The sequence below is a fragment of the Sphaeramia orbicularis genome, chromosome 6, assembly GCF_902148855.1.
Source record: "Sphaeramia orbicularis chromosome 6, fSphaOr1.1, whole genome shotgun sequence".
Taxonomy (NCBI): Eukaryota; Metazoa; Chordata; class Actinopteri; order Kurtiformes; family Apogonidae; genus Sphaeramia; species Sphaeramia orbicularis.
The window spans coordinates 26,301,738-26,326,396 of record NC_043962.1 but is presented as its reverse complement, the minus strand read 5'-3'; the positions used below and the strand labels follow the sequence as shown (position 1 = coordinate 26,326,396).

The 24,659-nt window shown below is 41.6% G+C and overlaps 1 protein-coding gene across 10 annotated transcripts in view; it reads left to right on the top strand.

Moving 5' to 3' along the window:
* The window catches only part of frmd4a (FERM domain containing 4A), a 100,022-nt gene that overhangs the window by 40,944 nt on the left and 34,419 nt on the right, over positions 1–24,659 (top strand). For 4 of the 10 annotated variants that reach the window (XM_030135857.1, XM_030135866.1, XM_030135856.1 and 1 more), the window contains exon 1: positions 10,234–10,416. The exons of 3 other annotated variants lie outside the window; for them this stretch is intronic. In XM_030135857.1, the coding sequence (XP_029991717.1) occupies positions 10,249–10,416 (168 nt within the window). In that variant the 5' untranslated portion in view covers positions 10,234–10,248. Of the gene's footprint in view, positions 1–1,124; positions 1,586–10,233; positions 10,417–22,498; positions 23,039–24,659 lie in introns of those variants that run through there. 3 more of the 10 variants (XM_030135861.1, XM_030135860.1, XM_030135865.1) reach the window with 2 other exon arrangements.

The window sequence follows — 24,659 nt, the reverse complement described above, 5'->3', positions numbered from 1 at the left end:
ATTACCACTGCAGATGATTTTTCTCCCGTATGGTTGTTGCACAGCTTTAGCACAATGTGTGTGTGTGTGTGTGTTTTGTATATGAGTCTATATGCTATAAGTGTCATGTCACTAAGGCTTTGGGACATCATGTCCTCAAGAAATGATATGGGGGGTGGAAAGGGCATGTTTGATTGCTCATTTGAGTCGGTGCCTTTAATCTGATTTGATATGCAGTGATCCAGCATCAAATCACTTTAATACTACCAAATTTTACTAGTTACAGCCCAGTTCTACATGCTAATAATAACTATACAGCACACATAGATGTTTGATATTTTAAGTGTAGATCTTTAGTATAAGCATGTGTACATAATATGCATAGTGAACATCTGTGTATGTGTGTGCATGTGCATGTTGATCCACTTTAGTTAATCAGCTGACAGCTCAGTATTGATGTGTAGATGCAAACAGAGCTCAGTGGTGAGTGATGATGAGAATATGACAGTAAGTCACTGGATGCAGCTGTAACTCATGAGTCCAATAGATTTAATGGACATGTAAAGACCACCGTGGTGGGTCCAGAGGACTGACTCAGCTGAATGAAGCCCACCACAGCTCTCTGTGGCTACAACCCTCATGATAACAGATCTTTGTAAGAGCTGCTCAGCTAGAGGGTGGTTGCTATCACAGCTTTGTAGAAGGAATTCAGGCCAATTTCCACACTTTATAATGTATGCAGAAGATGAACCTGGTGATAATGATGATTAGCATCTGTACGTCTGGCTGCAAGATGCATGTTTGAGTGTGTGTGTGTACCTTTTGTGTCCCAATCCAGACAGTGCAGGGAGAGAAAGCTGGATGTGGGATTTCAAAGATAATCTCCCTACCAGATGGCAAAACATCCCATATTCCTTTTGAGGTTCCCCACGTGATCCCCAGCACGAGCTGGGTGTGTATGTGTGTTGGTGGGTGTGGGGGGTATACAGTGGGGGGTATACACACAATTATCATTGGATCACGTGACACAAGCGCGTATGCTAATAACAGCTGTAACGTCACATTAATCCAGTGACCTGGTTAAGCCCCCAACTGAAGGAAGTGAGAGGGAGGGAGGAGAGGGGAGGGGAGGGGGGGGTCGAGCTGGAGAAGAGGGAAGAGAAGAGAGAGGAGAGACAAAGCACGCTCCCACTCCCTCACACACTCTCACACACTCATTCACCTCGTCAGTGGTAGAGTGGAGCATAGCTAAGCAGAGCAGAATGGGCACCGTTTCAACACAGAGGGAAACAGAGGCAGAGAAAGAGAGAGGCGCCGAGGAGCGGGTGTGAGGCTGCTATTCTCACACATAAACACAGGATCTCCACACACTTCTTTCCTCGTACACACCCACGCGCAAGCTCGCGTGAAGCCGGCTGCCAGGCTGGACGGGACGGCGAGGACACCCACCTCACACACACTCACTCGCACCCATGCTCACACACCCACGGAGACACACACCGTGGAGCGTACTATGGTGGTCCAGGGAGCAGTGACGCCCGGGAGAACCCGCCGGCTGATGCTTAAACTGCCGGTAGGAACTCTACGGAGGAACAGTGGAGAGAGGGTAAGACACAAGCTTCCCTGACTTTCTCTCTCTCTGCTCCTGTGACTCTGTCTCCCACCCGTCTTCTCTCTGTGACCGTGTCTTGCCGTGCTGTTATGTGTAAGTGGGATTTAACAAGGTTCTTGACTAATCCAGGAGACAGTATTAAGATTTGAGTTGGTGGAAGGCAACTGTAGAGCAAAGCTTTTAATCTCTACAGTGGACAATACTTCTCTGTGTTTCTCTCTCTGTCAGTCTGTCAATCCTTCCACCGACAGTTGGCTAATGTATTCCCCTGCTGTCCTCCGTTCTCAAGGTTACAAGGAAGTCTCACTGTGGGAGAGCTGTCTTTGAGTGTAGCTTGTTTGCCTGTCACTGTCAATTTAATTGAACTGACTTAGACGTGAGTTAGTTTCAGTATATCAAGCAAAGCCACACATAGTCTTGTCTTCAGGTTGATTAAAGTACTGACTCTGCCTTAGCTTTTATACAGTGGGACCAGGTTTGTGTGCCAGACATCAGAAGGACCAGTGTTTGTGTTTGTGTAAATATGGAGGGTGTCGGCTGAAGATAATAATTTCCCGCTAAGGTTAGATGTGGAATGTGTGCCAATAAGTTAACCTTTATGTCCTTTGTAAGGACAGGCTATAACCTGCCAGGTGATTCACCCCTTTGGTTTTTCAGTGAGGTTGTTTACACCATGAAAAAACTGCATGCGTGTATACGGAAAACAGCACACAAGCAAGCAGCTGTGACTGTAATTGTGTGCCTTTGTGTGATTCCCCCTTGCATTCATTCTTAATGAATGTCAGCTCTCTTTTATGTTGTAAATACACTGGCATTAAGTGAATCAGACTTGAGTTACATGTGTGTACAGGTGATGAGTGAACCAGGCTTACAGATCCTTTAAACTGTCTTCCAAAAGTCATGTTTATAGGATCATACCTTTCTCCTTTTTTGCAATCTGTGTCTTCCTGCTTGACGTAATGTGCCTTTAGTTTCATTAACACGCCTCTTTGAGGGAATGTCATTTCTAAATGCTGTGCGCTCTTCAGAGAATTGCCGGTGTCTTTGTAGTTCTGTCTTTGATTGAACATGCACACAGAGGATACAGAAACAAGCACACATACTGTACACATGCGACCATAAATTACACAGTGTGGCTGCACTGGATGAAAACAGCTTTCACTTTAATAAGCTCAGACATATATATTCCCACCATAGCTCAAAAATAGATGCATAAGCTCAGCATCAGCTTACAGAAAAATCCTTAAAACACAAGGTGTTTGCTTTACAAAATTAGCTTTTAAAGAGAAGCTGGGGTAAAGAAAGAATGAAGTGTCTGATAATATCCAGTTTTTCATTAATTCTTTCAAATTTCACTCTTCAAGCACCTCAGGATGTGTGTTTGTAATTCTACAGTGTCTCCTAAACTGATAAACTGTGATCTGAATCTTGATATCTGTCATAATAGCACCTAATTGGGGAAAACTGAATTTTCATTGTCCTTTTGAGAGAAGTAATTGCATCTGGTTGATTGGCTGAAGTTAAAATTTGAATCCCACACACAAACACAGGAACAGAGGGAGGTCTTTTTCTCTCCTGATTGCATTCTCTGTCTCAGCCCCCCCATTCTTCTTGCAGCCAGCTGTGTGCAGACAGATTGAAGGGGGATAACTTGTTGTGATTTACATAGGTTCACCCGCAGTATTTTACAGTTGAGCTGGAAAAATGACTGAACGGATGAATGTGAATCAGTTCGGCAAGTACAGCGTTGAATGCATCAGATTGAGTGGTTTTCAAAATAGTTATCTGTCAAACCACACAGGCAGAAAAAACAGTCCAATAACTTGACAAAGGGGTGTGTTAAAGGGGAATTTAAATCATCAGACTGTGATGGCAGGTGAACAAAAACGCTGTGATCTACCGGTTTCTACCCCAGAGGCTCTGTAAAGGTTGACTGTCTATTGCGTTATGACATTACCTTCACATGTCCTCACTGCAGCACTGAATGCTTTCACTTCTATACACAGCTGTACTTCTGTCCTGCTCTGACATGTCATGTTAGATAACTCACTGCATTACTGTCCTATCTCTTCCTTATGCAACTGCATGAGCTAGGGGAAAGAGGTAACAGCATAAAATATATATATATTGGCAAATTGTGTATCTATAAGCAGCTGACAGAGCAGAGTCGAAGGCTGCGGTGAAAGGTTTATTGCTGCAAGCTTAGATCCAGTTAAAGAATTTTGCAAACTTCAAGCCTGTTTTTTCGTATCTTGCAGCATTTCCTACCAAACACGCAGAGGTAGGTGTGTACACATCACCGCGAGCAAATAATTTTTTTCTCCATTAAAAAATATTTGCGGTCAGGATCTAGATGGGAAGATATTTTAAGGCTGCACTTCTTTAACTGCTCTTTGGCTTCCACATAGTAGAGTGGAAGAGAATGGACTGAGTGGTGGAGGTCTTTCCATCTGTGACCTGTCACTCAGTTAATGCAGATGAATCATCTCACATCTGTGTCAGTATTTGATGGATGTTCGTTTCTATTATACTTAACTATGCAACATCTAAAAGCAGAACATAGCCATCATTGTTCGCAGTCAGCAGCTATGACACATGCAAGCAAAACCCGCTTCATTAACCACAGAACAATAGAGGACAAGATAAGCTTGATTCCTAAAATTTCAGAATCAATTATTTTTTTATATCTTGTTTCCTCTTCCTCCTCATTACCACACCTCAGAAATCTCTTCTTCAATCTCCCTTCCTTCTTCTCTGTTTATACTGCAGCATTACAGTAGTTTTAACCTATAAAGACCCAAACAGCCACTGGCAACCAAAACCATCTGCTGATCTAAAATGTTTAATACCTGTTGAACCACTAATCCAATCAATACGTGTACATAATTGGTGTAAAATGCAGTTCGTCATCTTTTCATGGTCATCAGATATGACCCATTTGGACGTTCAGAGGCTCTGTAGTGAAAGTGGAAACACCGTCATCTTCTACAACTTTGATTCACCAGTAAAACCAATGGAGTTTGATCAGTGACAGTGAATGGAGATGCTTGTTTATGTTCAGTCAATGATATATTTTACCGAAAGAGTCACTTTTTCTTTAGTTTTCCTTGTTTTTGATGTAAGGAACCTCAAGTTTAATCTAAGCTTTTATGAACATTTTCATGATCAACAAATTAAATAATGGAAAATACCTGATTTTGGCTGAAAAAATGCAAAATACAGAGGATAATATTACAATAATTGGTGATAAATGATTTAAGAAAGGTTGAATAGAGAGAAAAATTCATTTGGGAACTGACACAAAAGTAGCTCTGGGTCTTTATGGGTTAAAAAAAAAAGTAAAAGTGCCCAATGAAAGATATTCTTATGCTATTGTACTTACAAAATAGGAAAGGAGTGCTTATAGATAGGACTAGTAGCGGTTTAGGGTATAATATGGTGATGATGAATTGAACAGTTGGTGTTGACAGTTTAAGACAGCTTTTTTAGGGGATGTTTTTGTTTAGATTACCTCTTAGAGCGGTCTGAATTAGGATTATCCTCCGCCTTTGTTATCCTGCTATCATGGTAAGCTGCTCAGTCCTTTTCTGTGAAATTAAGAACAAAAATAACAAACAAACAAAAGGAAGTGAGACTACACACACAAGGAAGATGGAGGACTGTGTTTTGTGTGTTTTATGTGTGATTGTACACATAGGGGGGTTTCAAAATAGAAAAAAAAAACATCTAAGTTTTACGGAGGTTGAATTGCTCTCCAAGGAAACATGTTGTTGTCAGAAGTGCTGTGGGAGGGGTGGGGGTAAAGGTGGGAGGGGTAGATCACTGTCAGAGAGGAGAAGTTAACACAGGCAGCCTGAAGACATGTACACGTGATTAAAACACACATTCACAAGCTCAATAGGAATGCAAACAGACAATAGGGTAGCTATAATTTACCCCTATAGGCCTGTGAGCCTGACAAGTGGTGAGGCAAGAATACTAATCGATCCTTGTTACCTTTAAACATCTTGTATGCACCAATCACATTGAAGGTCAGCACTGGACTCAGGCATTCACTGGAACAAGTTGGCACGCCGCATGTTTCTCATTAGATTGATCTAATTGTCTCAAAATTAGAGTCAGGATTCATTTTAGCAGCTTTGAAACACAAACACATATTTGACACGGAAGCAAAACAAGAAAACAGTCATCCAACATTGCTTCTCTTTCACCCACTAGTGTTTCCAAATCACAATTTAGAGTCTTACAGTTTTGGCCCCCACAGCTATGCTCCGTCTCACTACAGTATTGATTCCCAGGGATCGCTTCCTGCCCCTGGTGAGCGAGCTGTGGTCAGTCAGACCAATTAAGGAGACAAAGAAAATGGAAAGAGAGAAAAAAGGAGGTGGGAATAACAGGAGTAGGGCTCCTGAAGGCCCCTCTTGCACCACACCCTGTTTAGTTTGAAAGGGGACCCCATTTTTCTCCCTAAGGCGGCTCAGAGGGAGGAATGTTTTTGAGCAGCGGAGGAAGGCGGGAATGCATGGGAGACTCCCACCCTCCTCTCTACCCCATCTCTTTCATCACTCTCAGCTATGATTTTTTTCTCTGTCTTTTACTCCCCATCAACCTGCAGATCTATACACACATTGCACAGCTGAGTTCAAAGTAAATCTGTACAGAACATGAACAATAAAGAGATGATCGCCTATTGACTGTGAGTGAAGGCTGAAGCCAGTGAGCTGCTGATAATGTGCTTTTCTCTGTGGAGACAGTTAGCTGTGCGGGTAGCTATGGTGAGAGTGGACTGTCCTTCGCCAAAACATCTCCAGTGGGTAGATGTGTGTGAACTTATGTGCATGTTACTGTGTGTTCCCATCCTCTGCCACCTTCGTGCAGGACTGATGATTTCGTCATTATCTCTTGCTTTTCTTAGAAATGACTGCCTGCAGCTCTGCTAATCACAGCCAGAGAGAGAGAGAAGAGAAAGACAAGTGTGGGCTGATGGGAAGAAGTCTATTAAATTCCATCCTTCTCCCCCAAAACAGGATGTGGAGACCCCGAAATGTTCCTTAAATATCCCAGCACAATCTGTGCCCTTTGTAAGACACAGATAAGACAACTCAATGAGAACCGAGGCGCTGTGACTCACTCTTATGAAGGGGTTTATTCATAGTTGGTGTCTCTCAGTGTGTGTATGCGTGAATCCTGAGAGGAACAGGCAGGAGAGTTAGAGCGAAATGGAAAGAAAATGTACTGTAATTTACAAAAAAGGGTGGGCTTTTCTTGAAAATGTTGGAATTAGCAGGGCTGTGTGTGTGGGCGAGTGTGTGAGTGACAAAGAGAGACAGAGTGGGAAAAGGTTAGAAAGACTGAAAGAGTGAGAGAGGTGCTTTTGCAGCCTCTTGTTTTCCCGTGGGTGTACTGCAGTAACATAGTAATCCTCATTAATATTTATCTGCCAGGCAAAGTGGAGAGAATGATTAGCCTGAGAGTGTGCAGATGCGTGTGTGGGTGCGTGTGCACATTTTCTTTAGTGGATACCCCTTGACTCACTCTGCATGTATGTGTGTGTATAGCATATTACAGCATATTACGCATGAACTAGGTCAACTTCTATACTTAAGAGACTAGCAAGTCCCCACACTTCAAAGGTTTTGTGTCATCATGGGGTTTTTCATCACCCACTTGCAAGCAGCATTTTCATATTAATTATTCGAAACACTAATATGAACTAGAAACCCAAAGCTCATGACATTCACACGCTCATTCACCCACAATGATATAGCTTCTCACTTTCATCTGTCTCTCAAGCCATATTGCATTATATTATTGATTTTTCTGCTCGCACCTTTAATACAATCAAATTAAACCAGACTGATTGGAATTGAATTTCGGACTGGGTCTAGCCTATACACGTATGTCAGTTAGAATTTTCGTTAATGCCTGTGTGTGTGTGAATCCAAAATTGAGTCTGCTAGAAAATAAACCTGCAGAGGCCAGATGCAGGTTTTACAGTGACTTAATCATCGTGGGAGGAGAGGAGGTTGTTTTTGAGAGAATACATGTGCCGTACATGCACGTTTTCTGTATGTCATGTGCCACTTCTCTTCCCTTGTACACTATTTTTTGAAAATTGTGTGTGCCGGAGAGCCTCAGCTGAGAATGTTCCTGTGAATTTATAGTGTCTGTGACCCATTTCCCTCCACTGCTCTCTCACTCTCTCTCTCTCTCTCTGACTTGTCTGCACTCTAGTATGGTACGCCTGATTGAAAATCAGAGAGCAGGAGGAAGATTGAGAGATAGAGAGATGTAAGGGAGAGATAAAGAAAGAGAGACGGAAGCAGGGAAAATAAGATAAGATGTTGGAAGAGTGGAAAAGAAAACTGACTGCAGGAGACAGAGGAGAGAAGTGGTGATGGAGTTTGTGTTTTTTTATTCCCTGCCTGGTTGACCTCAAAACCGACGTTGCACTGCAGGATTTGAGGTTTATTTATAATCATCAGCATGAATAAATAAATGTTAATTATGCGACTGTTACACTGTCCATCGCAAGGCTCATTGCAGAATATAGTTTCTCTTCATTTCCATGGTAACAAGCGGCCAGCTGACACTCTGCTGCTGTCTGTTTACATCACAGGGCCTGCATGACCTTTCCCAGGATTCAGTGGGACATTGCAAACACATGGAATCATGGGAACTAGTCCAATGTCATACCTAACCTCCCGCTTCCCTACCGCACCAAATATTTACACCCCTCGTAAATTACAGTCACTGAGAGGTAAAGCTCCAGCCTTCTTGTGCAACCTCTGATTCATTTTGGAAAAATCACACTACAGGAATCTCATACATTCCTCATGGGTTTCTCAAGACGCATTGCAGAGAGAAGCCCTGAGAGACAGCAATAAAAAAGGGCCTGGGTTTTTGAGCATCTATATTTAAAAGATGCTCAAAAATATACTTTTTAATAGTCTAAGAAGTTTAGTTTATCCACTTCATGTTGTGGTAGTGAGTTTCTTGTGTATATTTGGAATTTCACAGACGACATAAGCATCATGTTGCAATTTCTTTGTAAGTTGCACAGAATCTTAGCAGTGAATGAGTGACCTCTTTCATCAATAAACCCCTCCATGAATCAGAGTGGGCCATGGAAGGCCATTTAATCCACCCACCGTGAGATTGGGTCTGGTAGGGAGCCAGAGACTTATTGTACAGTACAGAGTTATTGAATTCTCTATTGATCAAGGCTTTCTGAGCAAAGAGGGAAAATGAATCAGGTCAGCTGTATAAAAGCATTTTTTTACTGACCAAAATGGACAGATAAAAACTCTGTGACAAACCGATCCGAATAAATCTCTTGGAAGTAGACAGTTTTTCAGAATATTTGTATTATTTCTAACAGACATAACAGTGTTCTATGATTTATATTGTACCTTTAACCAGAGACTTTACACCAAATTGACAGACAGACTGAAACTGTAAGCTTGGCACAGTTTGTATGAGAGGATTGTATTGCCTCCATGTGGCCATTGTTGCAAATGGGCCAATGTAAGCAAAAAGAAGATAAACTTTATTTTATAAGATAATTGTATGCTAAGATAAACTTTATTTTATGTAAACATTTGAGCTTAATAAAATCATATTTATATCATATTCTGAATAATGTAAAAACTTCCTAGAGAACAGAAGATGAGTTGAATATTTCAGATTTTTTCTAATTAGTTACATGGGTCAGGTCAGGATACAGCATCCTGGGAAAAGTGGCTCAGAGGGGAATTTTCCTCCTTTTTTAGAAGCAATCTGGCTAAAATCCCAGAGCTTCTGAAATGTGAGATACAAACATCTTTGAAACCAAATGCCAGTGTTTTAACATGATGTTTTTATTCTTGTGTTTGTTTTCATAGTTACAGTATGTATGAATGAACGTGTGTGTGCTTCCTATATTTTTACACTGTCTAGCATGGTGCAGGTGTGTAAGAGGGTGTAGAGGCATGAAAGCTCATCCCTCTTTCCTTGAAAAGTGAGACAGTCAGTAGATGCTGTGATCTTTTTTCTCTCTCTCTGGCATTCGTCTGGTTTCTCTGCGTGTGAGGTGCGTTATTAGAGTGCATACCGCTTTAAAAACAACTACCAGAAAGAGAGAGAGAGAGAGAGAGACTAAGAGACCGGCTGCATTTCCTTAGTGGGAATGTTTGTGTTTGTGGCACTTGGACCAATGGACAGAGGGTGCATTTCTTCAGAAAGAAGTGAACAGAGAGGAAGAGAGAGAGAATGAAGGAGAGAGAGACAGAGAAAGTCAGCAAGGACCATATACTGTGTTGAGCTGGGACAGAAGGACTAGCAGAGTTTGACCTTGAGGAAGCATCAGACCACTGAATCCCAAGAGAGACCAAGAGGACAGAATTGGACAGAGACAGCACAGGAGATAGCCATAGGGCTCAACTGTCTCTGTGTGGCTTACTTCTAGATATGACCTAATTGTTATCTATTGGAGCTAAGTGGTATCAAGAGGACAGTAAAGGCTAATGATGCCATCTCATTATGTGGATTTCACCTGTAGTGGCATACCTGAGCAAATAAAGGTTTGCAAATGAGCTATACCGCTGTGGATATACTAGTGATATCAACTCAGCTCTAAATACCACCGGGGGGTTGCTTCTTACAAAGCTGTTGCGGTAATGGAGGCTGTGTTATTAGGTTTAGATGAGGTGGTCTGTACTCGACATGGTCTGCTGTGGACTCTCACCTCCACAGCTCTCCGACGCCTTCGTGTGCATACCAGGAACCTTCCTGGACCCCTCCACCTATTGCATGCTCACAGGTGTGTTTCGAGGCCACTCTACCAGGTAGGCTTCACTGTACATGCACATTAAATAAAAATGCACCAGATGTGAATGTGTACATACATACACACAACTGTCTGTATGAATGTCGTGCAACCTTTGGAGATGTATAGTTAGCATATAAAACTGTGACAAAAGAATGACTTCAGATTTGTTAGGGACAGATGGAGGGTAGAGCTGTGTCCTGTAGGCCAGGTATGTTCCCAAGGCTATGAGAGCTGTGCCAAAGACAGCAGCAGGGTTAAACATGACTGATTTGTTCCATTAAGCCTCTAAGATAGAACCAGGTTAGGTGTTGTGGAGGTGTTTGTGGTAATAAAATAAGACACATGAGCTGTTGTAGTTTTTACAATTCATTGCTCAGGAACCTGTGAATATTTGCCCTGCCAAGTTCATGTGTTGAATTGAAAAACATTACTTTGCCTGTAACTATTGTTTTCTCTGCTGAGCCTTTTGTTATTCTGAGTGCACAGCATGCAGATCCTTAGATCCTTTGCAGGAAGGTGTACTGCTGGGGTCATCTTTAAGGACCTGGTAACTATGCTGTTAAGCTGTCAAGTGTTACTGTGGATATGTGAAAGAGAGGATGCTGGTACACAAAAACACACACGCTGTTTTTTCCACCCAGTTCTCAAGTCACTTTGTCTTTAACATCCACACGCACATAGTATAGCTCTCTGGTAAGTTGTTAACCTATAAAATGTGTCTGATTCCTTGAAAAGAACAGTTTCAGTAGTATGAGTTAGTTTCTTACCTTCTGGCTTGTGTTTGTCTAGCTGTGAATCAGCAAAATACTTGATTAGTATTCATTTCACCATGCCTGAATTGGTACTCGGGGCTTTCATGCAGCTATTAGTATTCCCCAGACATCTCACCTGCCCTGTGTGCAGCTGGCACCACCAGCACAAACCCAACCAGCTCACAGAGAGGGACTCTTTATGCCTGTTGCTGGATGACAAAAAGCACAGAATGTCCTGAGCAGTAACAAAATCATTATAGAGCATCTATAGATCATACATGCAGAGCATACATACAAACATAAACATACACAGCATGAGCTTTTTCCTGTCTTTTTGCTCACATTCCTTGTTTTATTCTCAAGAGGAGAATAAGCTGGAATGTTATTCTAACTTTTGTCTTCAAATGTGTTATGTGGCTCCTAAGTTTAAGCATCCTGAGGGAGGACTATACAATCAGAGGAAACTGAAATAATACGCCAGGCCTCCCCAAGACAAACCCATCCTTAATGCCCCCTCTTGGTTTAGAGACAGACCTCTGGCCACCAGAACTCATTTCTACAAGAGGTCTTTTGACACTTTTCCAAACATCCTCTACTGGAGCTTTAAAGAACATCAGACAATATCTCCCCCTGGCCTGATGAAGTGGTATGGTCCAAGGTGGAGCAGTTAATAGTGGAGGGAGTTGCAAAGGCAGGGAAGGAGGGGTCAGTGTGTCAGACTGCAGGATGGGGATATCCCTGGCTCACTGCACTGCCTCTCTGCCCTGCTTCCTTTATTATTGTTAATGAGATAGCCAGCCGCACACAACTGGCACATACACAATGGAGACAAAGACAGAGGGAGACTAAAACGCACAGAATGAGGAAGAGTAATATGTTGAATGAGGACTGATAAATTGGGTAAATCCCAGCCCATTTTTATACTTTATGAACCTGTTTCTTTCCTCTCCTCTTCTTCACTACTAAAATTATTTCCACTCCAGCGCTCTGACCTAAAGCTGTCCCCTAGTGTCTCGTTTTCCTCTCTGACTTTCTCTTTTTGCTTTTTTCCTACTTAAATCACTTCTTCATTTCTTATTTAGCTGTCTCTACTTTCTTTTTTTTGTGACCAGCTGGAGGAGAAAGTCATCAGTAGCAGACCCATATACTCAATCAGGACACAAGCATACTGTTGATACTTTAAGCTATGCTTTAAATTGTTGCCCCTCCACTCCCCCTTTCATGCCACTCCACCCCATCCTTAAGGCAGGATATCCTGAGGTGAAGACTATAGCAAAAACAGGTGGCCGGGTTTCCCCTCTGTCACCAAAAACAGACCCATTTACCTGTAATCATCCTTATTTTGCGACTCACAAGTGATTATTTTGTATGTGAGTATTTGAAGCGACAGATTGCTTAACGAAACTCATTCTCTGTTTGTGCAACATCCTTGTACATAATGTCAGACATGACAAGATAAACTAAATAAACCAAGTCCATTTCCTGTTAGACTGATTCCTGTTATAACAGTAACAGACTGAAAGCTGGCTCGCATAGATGGCAAATAAACTGGAAATTGAGCTGTTTCCTAGCAACGCTATTCCCTAGAAAACTTCAATACATATTTTAAATCTCACATTATGTTGCATACGTAGTTATTATACATCACTACTGTGTTAGAGGCTGTTTTGCATCATATCTGGGATTGAAACCCAGGTCAGTTTATTCACACTGAGCTCATCTGGGCTTGTTGCCACTGAAATAACTGTCAATGGTCAAATTCATTTCCCAGTGACAAACCCCAGTACAGTATGATGATAGGGAGCAGGGATGCAGTAACACCCAAAAATATCTGAGACACACACAGTCCTCCCTGTGTCTAGGCGTAGGTCACTTGTCTGTTGTGTTTCTTCTTTCATATGCAGTCTGATAAGCTGCGGGCACTCAGTCAGATCATAGTGTTTCAATCAAATGCATTTCTAGAAGATCACTTTGATTGCCAGTGGCTCCCCTGATCCAGGGCACGACTGCACATGGTTGGGTTTGTTAAGTCTCTCTAACGCTCATGTTCACTTTTATCATCTGTTTGTTCTCAAATTGCACAGAAACACATGTCAGTAAATAGGCTCGTGACAGGCAGGCAAACATCCAGGATGGGAAGCCTGCATGTCCTTGCTAATGCCCAGCCTTAGTCCTTTATTCCCCTGTTTTCCAGCCAAGTAATTATTGAATAGAGGATGAAGCTGAACTTGTGACTTCCTACTGAAGAATTTTGATCACTATCCCTGTTGGCAGCTATCTTTGTTCTCATTGCCAAAGTCAGGATCTGTATGTGAGAAAATCTTTTCCCAGAACCAACAGTGAGAGCAAAGGGAGGGGTGCTCGGCTATAGCGGACATTGTCTGTGTTGCAGATTTTTCCAATGCTTTGTTTATTTTTTCTTGTAATTTTCTAATTTGTTTGCAAGTAGCTCCAGGCATGTTTGTGTTTGATATCTTCACATAGGCACACACTTACACATAAACACCCCTCTGTAGATTCTGTTGGTGGTTGAAGCCGTTTACAGTGTCTCCCTTGGGATAAGGTCTTATTTGCATAGCTCGTCTGGAAAACATTTCAACTGCTCCATTCCCAGGTTTATCAAACACCGTGTGTGCGTGGAAAATGTGTGTGTGAAAGGGAGAAGGAAAGAGGGGTCAAGTCTTGTTGGTGTCTGCATTTAAGAAAAAGGTTCCTGTAGAGACTCAACTACTTTCCAGCCATGGGAAACAAATTTGCACAAAATTCTCCAACTCACTTATTCATGGATTATAGACAGTAATACATCTTTCATCTATCATTTATATTTTGTTGATACAGATGTGTGCGACAAGTCTGGTGGTGTGCAGTGTTGTTGCATGTTAAACATTTAAAACTCCTTACCTCCTCCCTCATGTGCCATTTCATTTAGTTACTGTGCATCATAAGCTTCTTAGTCATGCCAGAATCTAATTTCTTTGCTAATGGGAGAATATGGCACACTACTTGATAGGATGGCCGCTCACTTGATTAATTACAGACGTTTTCATGCTTGCATGCTCTAAACCTCACTCGGATACAGATGCAGATATCCCTAAGGACTAATCTTTTTCTCTGATTTAAGGCATAGTATTTGTTTAAGACATGGTGGTGATTCATCTCTAGTTTTTCCAGCAAACCTACGTGGAAATCAATTTATAACAGTTGTGTGGCAAAAAAAAAAATAGTCCTGATACAGCAATCAATGACAGTGATATTGATTTTGTGTGAATGGGGTTTATACTTTCCCAAATATCAGTTGCTGTCCTGGAGACTGTACAGATGTTAAACAGGATAAAAACACGAGTTGGAGGATCTGACTGCTGTTTGATTGGGCCAAGGCTGAGCGCCCTACTTGATAAATCTGGCGAGTATCCGTCTAAATCCTGTAAGTGTGTCTGAGTCGTGGCCAGAGCCACAACTGAGTGGCCAAAGCAGACATGATCTATGGTTTTTTGGAGGTGGTCCCCTTTTATTGAGTGAACTGATAGGTTTAACTGTGGTATTAGTGATGGGGATATAAGGGCTTACAATGTTTTAAGTTCAGAGGTTAGGATCTCAGTATAGAATGGTAATCCTGCAGGATTACCAGGAGAATCTAGTGAATATCTGAGGAAATCCGTCACTGGGGCTCTTATATCCTGTGTTTGTATGGATATTATGCCCGCTGTCAGTGTTTCCACATGTGTTTAAGCAACGGTTTAAAGTTTTGAACGTAAGTGTGATAAGTGAGAAAATATCATCATCTATTTATTCACTACACGTGGGTTAGCATATGTATGGGCTAACACTGTGGTATGGTAAAGACCAATAGGAAGAGCTTGACAAGTCTATGTTCCTTATTATCGAATTTTGTCCCATCTCTCTTTGCATTTTTTTCTGCTATAGCCTAAAATATTTCATGAAGCAAGCGAAACGACAACAGAAAAAGTACAGAAGTATATGTGCATTCTCACATACTGCAAGTTACACAGCTCTATACTTGTCTATGTTCCTGACTAAACATAAAAGGTTCCAGGCTAAGCTAAAAAAGGAACCTAGTGCTCATCTGTAACATTAGCAAGTGATTGATCAGGTTTTTTTATTTATTGAGTAAAGGCTTTCCATCTCTTACCTTTGGTTTCTGGCTCTCCCTGCGGCAAAATGGCCAAATGGAAGACATTCAATACCTGTACACTGATGGGATTCCCTTTGGACAAAAGGAATTGCACACATACACAGACCACACATACTTGCCAAAGGGCTCTCCCTGCAGATGAGCTGGGTCATTTTTCATTACCCTGGCTCAGAGGAATCAAGTGTGTTGTAATGGAGCACCGCCACATCAAGCCAAAGCTATGGGGGGATAAATCCAGGCTGTAGAGCTGTGAAGGCAGATCAGACAAGCTGTGGGACAGTGTGTGGTATGGCACTCCTCGATTTGTCATTAAAATACCCCTGATGAAATCGTGGAGAAGATGAAGAAAAATGTTCTCCATTGCATATAATTTCCTACCAGGATGCCTGCATTTTTGCTTGCCCCATCTCTAGTTTTCCCCACTCTCTATTGTACCTGTCTTACCCTTTTCAGACTCCCTCAGTGAATTCTGTGTCTGTTTGTCAGGTGTTAACAGCTGAAGCTAGTGTTTTGTTTTCCCTTTTTCTGTATGCTTTCCCTATACTGTTCTTCACTGCACATAAACCCTCTTACGTCACTTGAGCTGCTATAGCCTGGAGGTAAATAGGGTGGAGGTAGGAAAGGAGAGTCGGGGTGGGGGAAAAGCAGAGGATTCTTGACTATATGTAGACCGTAGAGAGAAGAATTCAGTTGTCACATGGATCATTATGCATTTATTATTATTAACCCATAAAGACCCAAAAACCCACTAGCAACCAAAATCATTTACTGAAATAAAAAGTTAAATAACAGTTGATCCACTAATTCTATCAATACATGTAATAGGTGTAAAATACAGTTTTTCATCTTTTCATAGTCATCAGATATGACCCATTTGGATATTCAGAGGCTCCATAGTTACCATGGAAACACTGTCATCTTCTATAACATTGATTCACCAGTTAAACCAGTGGAGTTTGATCAGTGACAGTGGATGAACACACTCGTTTTTATGTTCACTTATTGGTATATTTTACTGAAAAAGTCACTTTTTCCTCCATTTTCTCTGTTTTTGATATAATACCCCTCAACTTTAATTTGAGCTTTTATGGACATCAATCATGATCAATGAATTAAATGTAGACAAATACCTGATTTTCATTTAAGAATGCAAAATACTGGCTATATTATTAGAATAAATGGTGATAAATCACTTAAGAAAAGTGTAAAATAGAGAAAAATTCATTTGGGACTTTGTGGATTAACATTGCTTGAATTGGTTAATGAGGAAAGCCTTTATTGTATGGCTTCTCACAAAAAAGTTTATACTTCTTGGTTATACCCTTGCCTGTTACAGTGTCTTAGCATTGTCTTACTCCGCCTCCTCCTCCTCTAAGTGCCCTACATTTTTACCAGCGTTTGCACTGGGGAGGCGGCTAGATCTCCCAGAAAGTTGCCATGACAACTTTTGTTTGCATCTTAGGTTGGAGAGCATAGGAGAGGCAGGCTGGTCAAACATTTATGTGCATTTGTGTGTGCTTGTTTTGTCCATACTGCTCCATTAAAAAAGTAAGTGCTGTTGAGACCTTATTATTTTATTATGTGGATGGAAGCTCATCGAAAGCTGGTGCCTTGTATGATGTTCCGTGGCTGTTTCCCTTATTAGTCTGAAGGGTCTTTAGAGCCCTTGAAGGGCACACACACCACAAATGAGAAAAAATAAGACAGAATTTGGGCTCTTTTTCCCCCCCAGCCCCTTTTCTGCTCTCCTCTGCTGTTCTAGATTCAGGGTACATGTTTATAATAGCCCAGCGGAATACATTAGGACTGTGTCACATACACACCAACAAGAGATCTTAGACAAGACTGTTTAATATTCAGCATGCTAAATGATTAGAGTGTTTGGTATTCTACCCAGTCACAGGGACAAGGAAGAAAGGCCACTGGAGTTCAACTGTGTGCCAATATACTGTGCCCTTGAGTTTAGGCCACAAGCTCAGTCTGTGTGTATTTGTTTATTTGCTTATGAGAAACTGAACGCAGACAGAAGATGCACAGAGATAATGATAGTTCAAGGAGAAAGACTCATCAATCAGCAAGGTTTAATGGGTTTACAGGCAGACTAAGTAGAGGACACCCTGTGAAAAAATCTGAGATACAAGTGCAGAACCAAATACTCTGTCCTACGTCATTGCCTTTCTGCATGTACTATTAACCGTATCAGTGAACACAGGATCACTCAGGTCGACAGTGATTTCACACAGTGTAAATTATAGATGAAGACAGGAGGTGTAGGGGTAAGAGATCCCTCCCCTGTGAATGCATCCCTCTCTCACACACACAAACTTGCTGACAGCTCAGATCCTTGCAGATCAAACCCCCATGATCAGTAAGACTATGTTTCATTGAGATAAAAGTCCAGAAGACATGACATCATGCGCACCTATTTGTCCCAACGCTTTATGTTCTTCTTGTGAGTCACTCGGTGCACTAGCTCCCCCTCTCGCCCCAATACTTCGCTCTGTCTCATAAGGTGTTTTAGTCACTGAATCGCTTCTCATTTTTCATATAAACAAAGTAACACCAACATTGTGTTCATAGTGGCTTTATGAACATTGTGCTCCATTCGGACTGTTGTTCTTTCAGTGTCTAGTGTGTATCTGATGATATTTTACATTCACTGACACTGACCAGATATGCTGTGTAAAACAGGAAAAATAAGTTTCTATTTTTTTTATTGCTTTTCCTTTTTGTTTTGTTTTTTTAATTTTCGTTCATTCAAGTTTGTATATTTGAGTGGAAATAATATGCACTTCAAAACAATTAATACTGCATTTTGTAGTAGTAGTGCTTTTTTTTTTTGTTAACCAAGTAAATAGACTCAAATTGCAAGCACAATGACAACTTATCAATATCAACTCTAAGTGCAATATGACATTTTCACTAAATTGTGCAAAAAAAGGTATAGATTGGTCCTATGGAAAAAAGTAGAGTGGAATAATCTTTTGGAGTATTTTGAAGACAGCTTATCAGGATAAAAAAGACTGAAAGAGAGACAAGAGGAAGCATTCAAGAAAGATGACCCATACTGTCTGCACATGAACCCAAGTGGCCAGTGGTGACTTCTCTCAAACTGACACACTGTGGCGCAGTATCATTTCAGTATAAGCTTTGTTCTTAGATGTCATTTCAGGAGATGTTCACTGCAGCCCTGTTTTAGTTTTCTCTGTATTAAATATAACTTCTGGCTATATATGAGCACATAATAAATGTGTAGACTTGTACATCTAGTGCATGTGGCATGCTTTTTTAAAGCTCTTGGTTTTGGCATCAGTTAAAGTGGTAGAAAGAAGAGTACACAGGAGGTTGAAGATAGGCTAGAAGAAGGGTTTCTGCTGCTGGATATTACATGTACAATATGCAACATAACAGTCTGCTTCTCACTCTTTAGAAAAATGTTTATGCTATGCTGGATGGGTTCCCAAAAAGCATTCAGCTATGGGTTGAAATAAAAACCTGAATTAGACAAAGATATGTTTGAGAGATAAATATTGGAAGAATGAGGCTAAAAATTTGAGAGTAGCAGGAATTCAGCAAGTTCAAGGTGAGGTTAGTGGTGTTTTGACTAAAGGCCATTGCTCAAATGTGAGCAATTCCAAACTCTAAGACATCTTTCTTCTTTTTCTTATGATAGTTGACTTGTCTTTTTTGCATTTAGAGTTCCTTTAGAGATTTAGTTAAGGTAGTGAATACGTAACTGCTGTGACTGCTGTTTCACAGTATCACATCTATATGGTGCAATGGGACACTGAATGATTTGATGAGTGTGGAAGTGATGTAATACCATATAAGATCATATGCTGCGGCCATCTCTCTCACCAAAATAAGATTTCTTTTCGAAGTATATTCACCCCTCCAGCAGACTTCACAGACAAGGCACATCAGAACTGTTCTAGTGACACATAATGATCCAAACCCTTACTAAGAGACTTCATACTGTTCTTTCCTTTAATATGTTACCTGCCTGTATATGATAGCCAACTTTAGAAGTGTTTTGTACATGTAATTAGAGGCAGTTCTTTTCTTTGAGGATTTTTCAGCATGAGCTCAAAGTCATCCCTCATATCTTTCTAATTCATTCGGGATTAAGACTAGTGGATTTCCTCTGGGTGCATATGGCACGGAAGTCAAGATCTGAGGGAAGAAATGGATTTTTGTGGATTCAGCGCAACAACAGTTCAAATCACATAGAATCTTTATTCTGCCTGCCGAAACGCTTTGCTGCACTTTTCCAACTAAAAAGTCCCTGTGTAGTATTTTATAACCTAAAGTGTCTCCATATGTCAGTTTTAGTAAAAGTTGTGATTGGGGATATAAATGTAGGAAAAACATCTACTCCAAAAAAGAGAAAGGTTTTGGTAAAGTCTGGAAAAGGAGTTTTGTAGTAAAATGAGAACAAAGCAGTGTTGGCTACAGAAATATCTTCCGTTTGTTTGAAGTGCCAGTGTGTTTCTGATTTTAAAACGCCCTAACTGGAACCACATTTCTGTCCCAAAGTCACTCACGGGCAGGAGGGTGGAGTTCACAGACACACACAAAAACATGCATGCACACACATATACACACTTGTACAAACAAAACAGATCTCTCCCGGTCAGTCGTTTCTCTAGACATTCCTGGCTGCCTTTGCGTGACCCTCCCTGTTCAGTGTCTGCCACTACATTGAGCACTAGATGGAGAAGAGGACAGGATTTGGCCCTGCTATTGTTTTTTTCTTCAGGTTTTCAATAAGCCATTGAACTAAAACTGTAGTGCACTGAGAGCTCCAGTATGTGTTACTGAATCTTCTGTAATCTAATCTGCACCACATTCAGATACTGTTACGTTAAAACTGATGACAAGTCATAAACCCATTCAACTGTAATGATGTAAGTCTCATAAATCATCATAGGACGCCTTGTGTCAAATCGGGCTAGCTTTCAAAGTGACATGTTTAAGAGTGTGTGTTTGTTTAGTCTCCATAAATATGCAAAGACAGAGAGACCAAGGCAGACAGTGAGAGCCATGAATGTGTGTGTCAGTCTTAACTGCCTACCGCAGCGTCACACAGTCAGGGTTAAAAAGATTCTCCATCTTGCTTCAATTAACTGTTCGCCGCTGTTTATATCACATTCCACCAATATAGGTTACCTTTTCCAGCACAGACCATCAACCCTGTTCCCCTGCTCGACCCTAAAACCTGACTATAATACCTGCCGCCTATTAAACCCACCTCACCCATCCGTATCTTCCCCCTTCGGACCCCTACCCAAAGAAATGCACCAGATCAGCACCTCATTAAAACCACACCTTATCCCGAATAGAGCCCACTGGCTCCATAACAAGGCTCTGTCAGAGCCCAGATATGTCACACCTCCACGTGTTTCTCACCTTGTGCATTTTGGCAACACTCTCTGTATGTAGGTCATTGAAAGGTGACCATGTATAGGGACTTTAAGGTGCATAAGCACTGAAAGTGACTCACTAAATCACAGCTGTTGGTCATTGTTCATGCCTTGCTTCCTTACACCTTCCTTTTCCTCTCTGTCTCATTCTGGTGGTCTGTTCCCCTCTCATTCAGCCAATCCAAACAGGAACAGTATTTCATAAACTTGTGTCGTTTAAGTGTCCGGGATCTTCCTCCTGCAATATTTTTTTCTGCATTCCTCTTCTGTCTCTTTTGTCAGATTTACCCTGTTTGCCCCGTGCTAGTGCTGTTCTGTGCATTCTCTCTTCAGTACACTAGTCAATGAACAGACCCTATTGATAGTAAACTGAGGAAGCTACCAATAAAAGGCAATATATGGGATCGGAGAGAGAGCAGGAGGGAAGACTGTATGTATTAAAGCCAAAGAAAGAGTCATCTGGAGATGTTTAAGTTGGACAGGCTAGTTTCCGGTGTCTGGAACAGGCCAAAAATATCCAGAAACAAAAAAATCCAGCAGCAGGGGAGAGGGTGCACCTCCTGCTTTCTCATGTGACTTTCTACATTCAGCAAACAGAGCTGAATGTTGGACTCCCACCATGTTAGTAACTATAATAGCAATGAATAGTAAACAGTTTGTACTAAGCACAACAAATTAAATTTCATCTTCATGTTGCTTAATTCCAGGGAATAAAGTGTTTCTGATAAATCCTGCCAATGTGAGTTTCTCATTTGCCATATGTCAAACATGGTGCAACTGTATTTTGCTCTGACAAACTGTATTTGTGTGTGTTGGTAAAGCCATTTCACAGACTGGTCTAAAAAGTAGCCAGTGATGCTGACAGCCAAACTTAGCTGAAGCTGTACAACATACGACCATGTGCATGTACTCCATGTAGCTCTGCAGTGTTTTCATAACAGTAAGGATAAGTCATGTTGTAATTCAATAATAGAAAACAGACTAGCCCTCACTTGCTTGCATTCAGAGACTTTACGGACTGTAGCCATGGGCTTAGCCCTGCTTTGCTGATCATATTAGTACAGCATTTATGGTACCAAAACCTAGGCTGATTTTGTTATGTTAACAACTTGTGGTTTCAACGGCTGCTGCTCCAGCTGTGTAAGGTGAACACAAGTGCCCAATTTAGGTCAAAGAAAGAGATTCAGTCCAACGGCTGCAGTGGACTGTAGGCCAGGAATCATTTAAGCCAAACCTGAGCAGGGAGATCTGTGTTTAAAAGTGCAGACAGGAAGTGACAAGCTGGAGAGAAAGAGAGAGAGAGAGGAGGGGAGAAAGACCAAACCAACTGTACCTCATGTTTTTCTGTTATTTTAGGCTTTGTGTGCATCTTTTAAAAAACCCTGGCAGAAGGTTGTGCATAACTAGATTTCCAAGTCATATGAGGATATAGGGGTTTTCAGGGGAACCTTCCACTCCTACAAATGAGAGCATTTCTGGAACCTGATTTCAGATGGCAGACAAATAATAATAGAGTGATAGAGTTTATTTACCGGCAGTGCATCATTAGTTGGAATGGTAGACTGTCGGTGTGCTCACATAGATGTCTGTTTGGATTTGTAAACGCATGCACGCGCAAAGAGAGACAGAAGGAGAAGCAGAGGTCTGCAGTTTGTCATGGCTGTGAGCTGCTGCAGAAAATTTCCCCTCATCTCCTCCTCTCCCCGCCCCCACATCTTGCCTCCATTATTCCCGTGTTTTCGAAGCAACTCCGGTGACAGCGAGAAACATAGCTGGCAAGTGAAGGCAGCCTGAATCCAGTGAGCCGTTCACGGTCTCTTCTGCCCGTCCGACCCCCCTCCGGTGCTGACCGATGGTACGGTCTCTGGCAATCAGCACGTTCACGCCGTTAATGCACGGTGCCGGTAGGGAAAGGGGGGTTGGTCGACCGGGACCATCCCCGTGAGAAGCTCTCAGCTCTCGGAAGGAGGGATGAGGGAGGACGCAGCACAGGAAAACACTCTACAATCGCCGTCAATTAGCGCCGAGTTATTCCTGCCTTCAATGACGAGGACGTGAGATGTGTTTACTGGGTGCAGGAATATACAAAGATTGCGTCGCTGGTTACTAACGTTAACTAATGGTCACTAACATGGATGCTGATGTGCCTACCTCCTTAGGCCGGCCGGAAAAATGGGTGTTTTTTGATGATTTTCTGGCAGTTGCACGCCTCGTTTCTTTTTGGGATTAATCTGTAGACTGTGATTTTTTTCCCTGCCTTTTGGAGCCGGTTTTTGTGTGGGAGCCTCAAAGGGAGCGTTTGTTTGCAAGGTAACTAACTAATGATAACGTGACCATCGTTGCAAGCATCATTGTCAACTGCATGCCCGTCTGTCTGGTCTGTATGTGTGTGTGCCTCTGTAAATCTGGTGCCAGCTCCAGCAGAATAATGAAACATTGTGAGCCCCTTTGCTTTGTACAGTAGGATTGGGTTACATTCTTTATTTCCATCTCTTGTCTTTTAATCTCTGTGTTGCCAGTGAGTCAGGCCTGAGGATGTAGGTTAGCCTATTCAAACCTGACAAGTAATGGGTCAGAAATGTTAGTGGATTACACACACGGTGAATCACACACCAAAATGATGATGGAGCAAGAACCACATGTGCTGTGAAGCCATGTTCCCTTTTGTAGAGGTCTCTCATTTGTGCATGAAGTGAAGTTGTGAGGCATGAATGCAGCAAACACCACACATTTTTAGCAGCACTGTTGTAAAATGTGAACAGCTTCCATCAGAGGTCAATGTCAAATGGCACATGTTTACAAAGCCCATCTTTTCCCTAACGGTGTACTGGCTCCAGTTGTAGCATCATCACAAATATTGTTCATATTCTATGTCCTGTTCTATTTTTACCTCTATTTAATGACAATGAGCTATTCATAGAAACTTTATTACATCTGGTTTCATGGTGGATAGAAACTCCGCAGCATGTGTCCAATACCACAAAGTGAATTTTATAACTCAAACCAATACACATCTGTCTCTGCCAGATTGGACTGCCTAAATTTAGCCTCAAGGCAGTGATTTGTTACCTTGACATTAAGGTTTGTACTATTCCCAGGTGCTTCAACCTGAGAGCCTGTGACTGTGAATGTTAATGTGTACCTGTCAGTGTGTTTTTGTGTATATATAGTATATTTTCTGCACTGCAGTTTAATAAATCCACAGGATAACAGACTTTTGTAAAATGTTTGATCTGTAAACTGTAGTTTTGTTATCTCTATATCTGGAAGAAATATCTAGTGTCAGCACTACTAACCTTCTACTTAGTTTCATGGTAGCAATTAAAATCCCTGTTTACAGTATAAACATAGAACGTTTTGCAAAGGTAATGTTACCCCAAGACATAAGGCTGTGGGATGGAAACAAAAGGCAGCATTGGAAAATGTAAGTGTGTGTGTGTATATATATGTGTGTGTCACTAGCTGTGTGCACAGGTGCGCCCAATCTAAACCCTCAAACCACAGGAGATCAATGGTGAGTGGGAGGGTAAACTGTACCCTTCAAAGTGTCTCAAAGCCACACACACACACACACAATACAAGCAAGACTTCACATAGGAATGAGTGATGAGACACAACTCTGTTACTCCGTGCGCTGTCTTTTTCTGCTATCTTCAGTTCTTCGCTAAACTCTCACCTCTTGCCTGACACTCCAATGCAAGCTGGCAGTAATGGTGAGAAAGTAGGAGTATGTTACGCTCATGTTGTTCACATGCCCTTACCAAATTGCAAGAGCCTCAGGTGGCCAATATGATCCTCATGGTTAAGAGTTACAAACCGGTTACACATGTGCTTGTGTTTATTGAATATGTTTTGGAGGAAGTTCTTTCCTAACGCTTGACAATGAGGATGTCTCTCCCAACCTCTTCTCCTTCACTGCTTCTTACTCTCC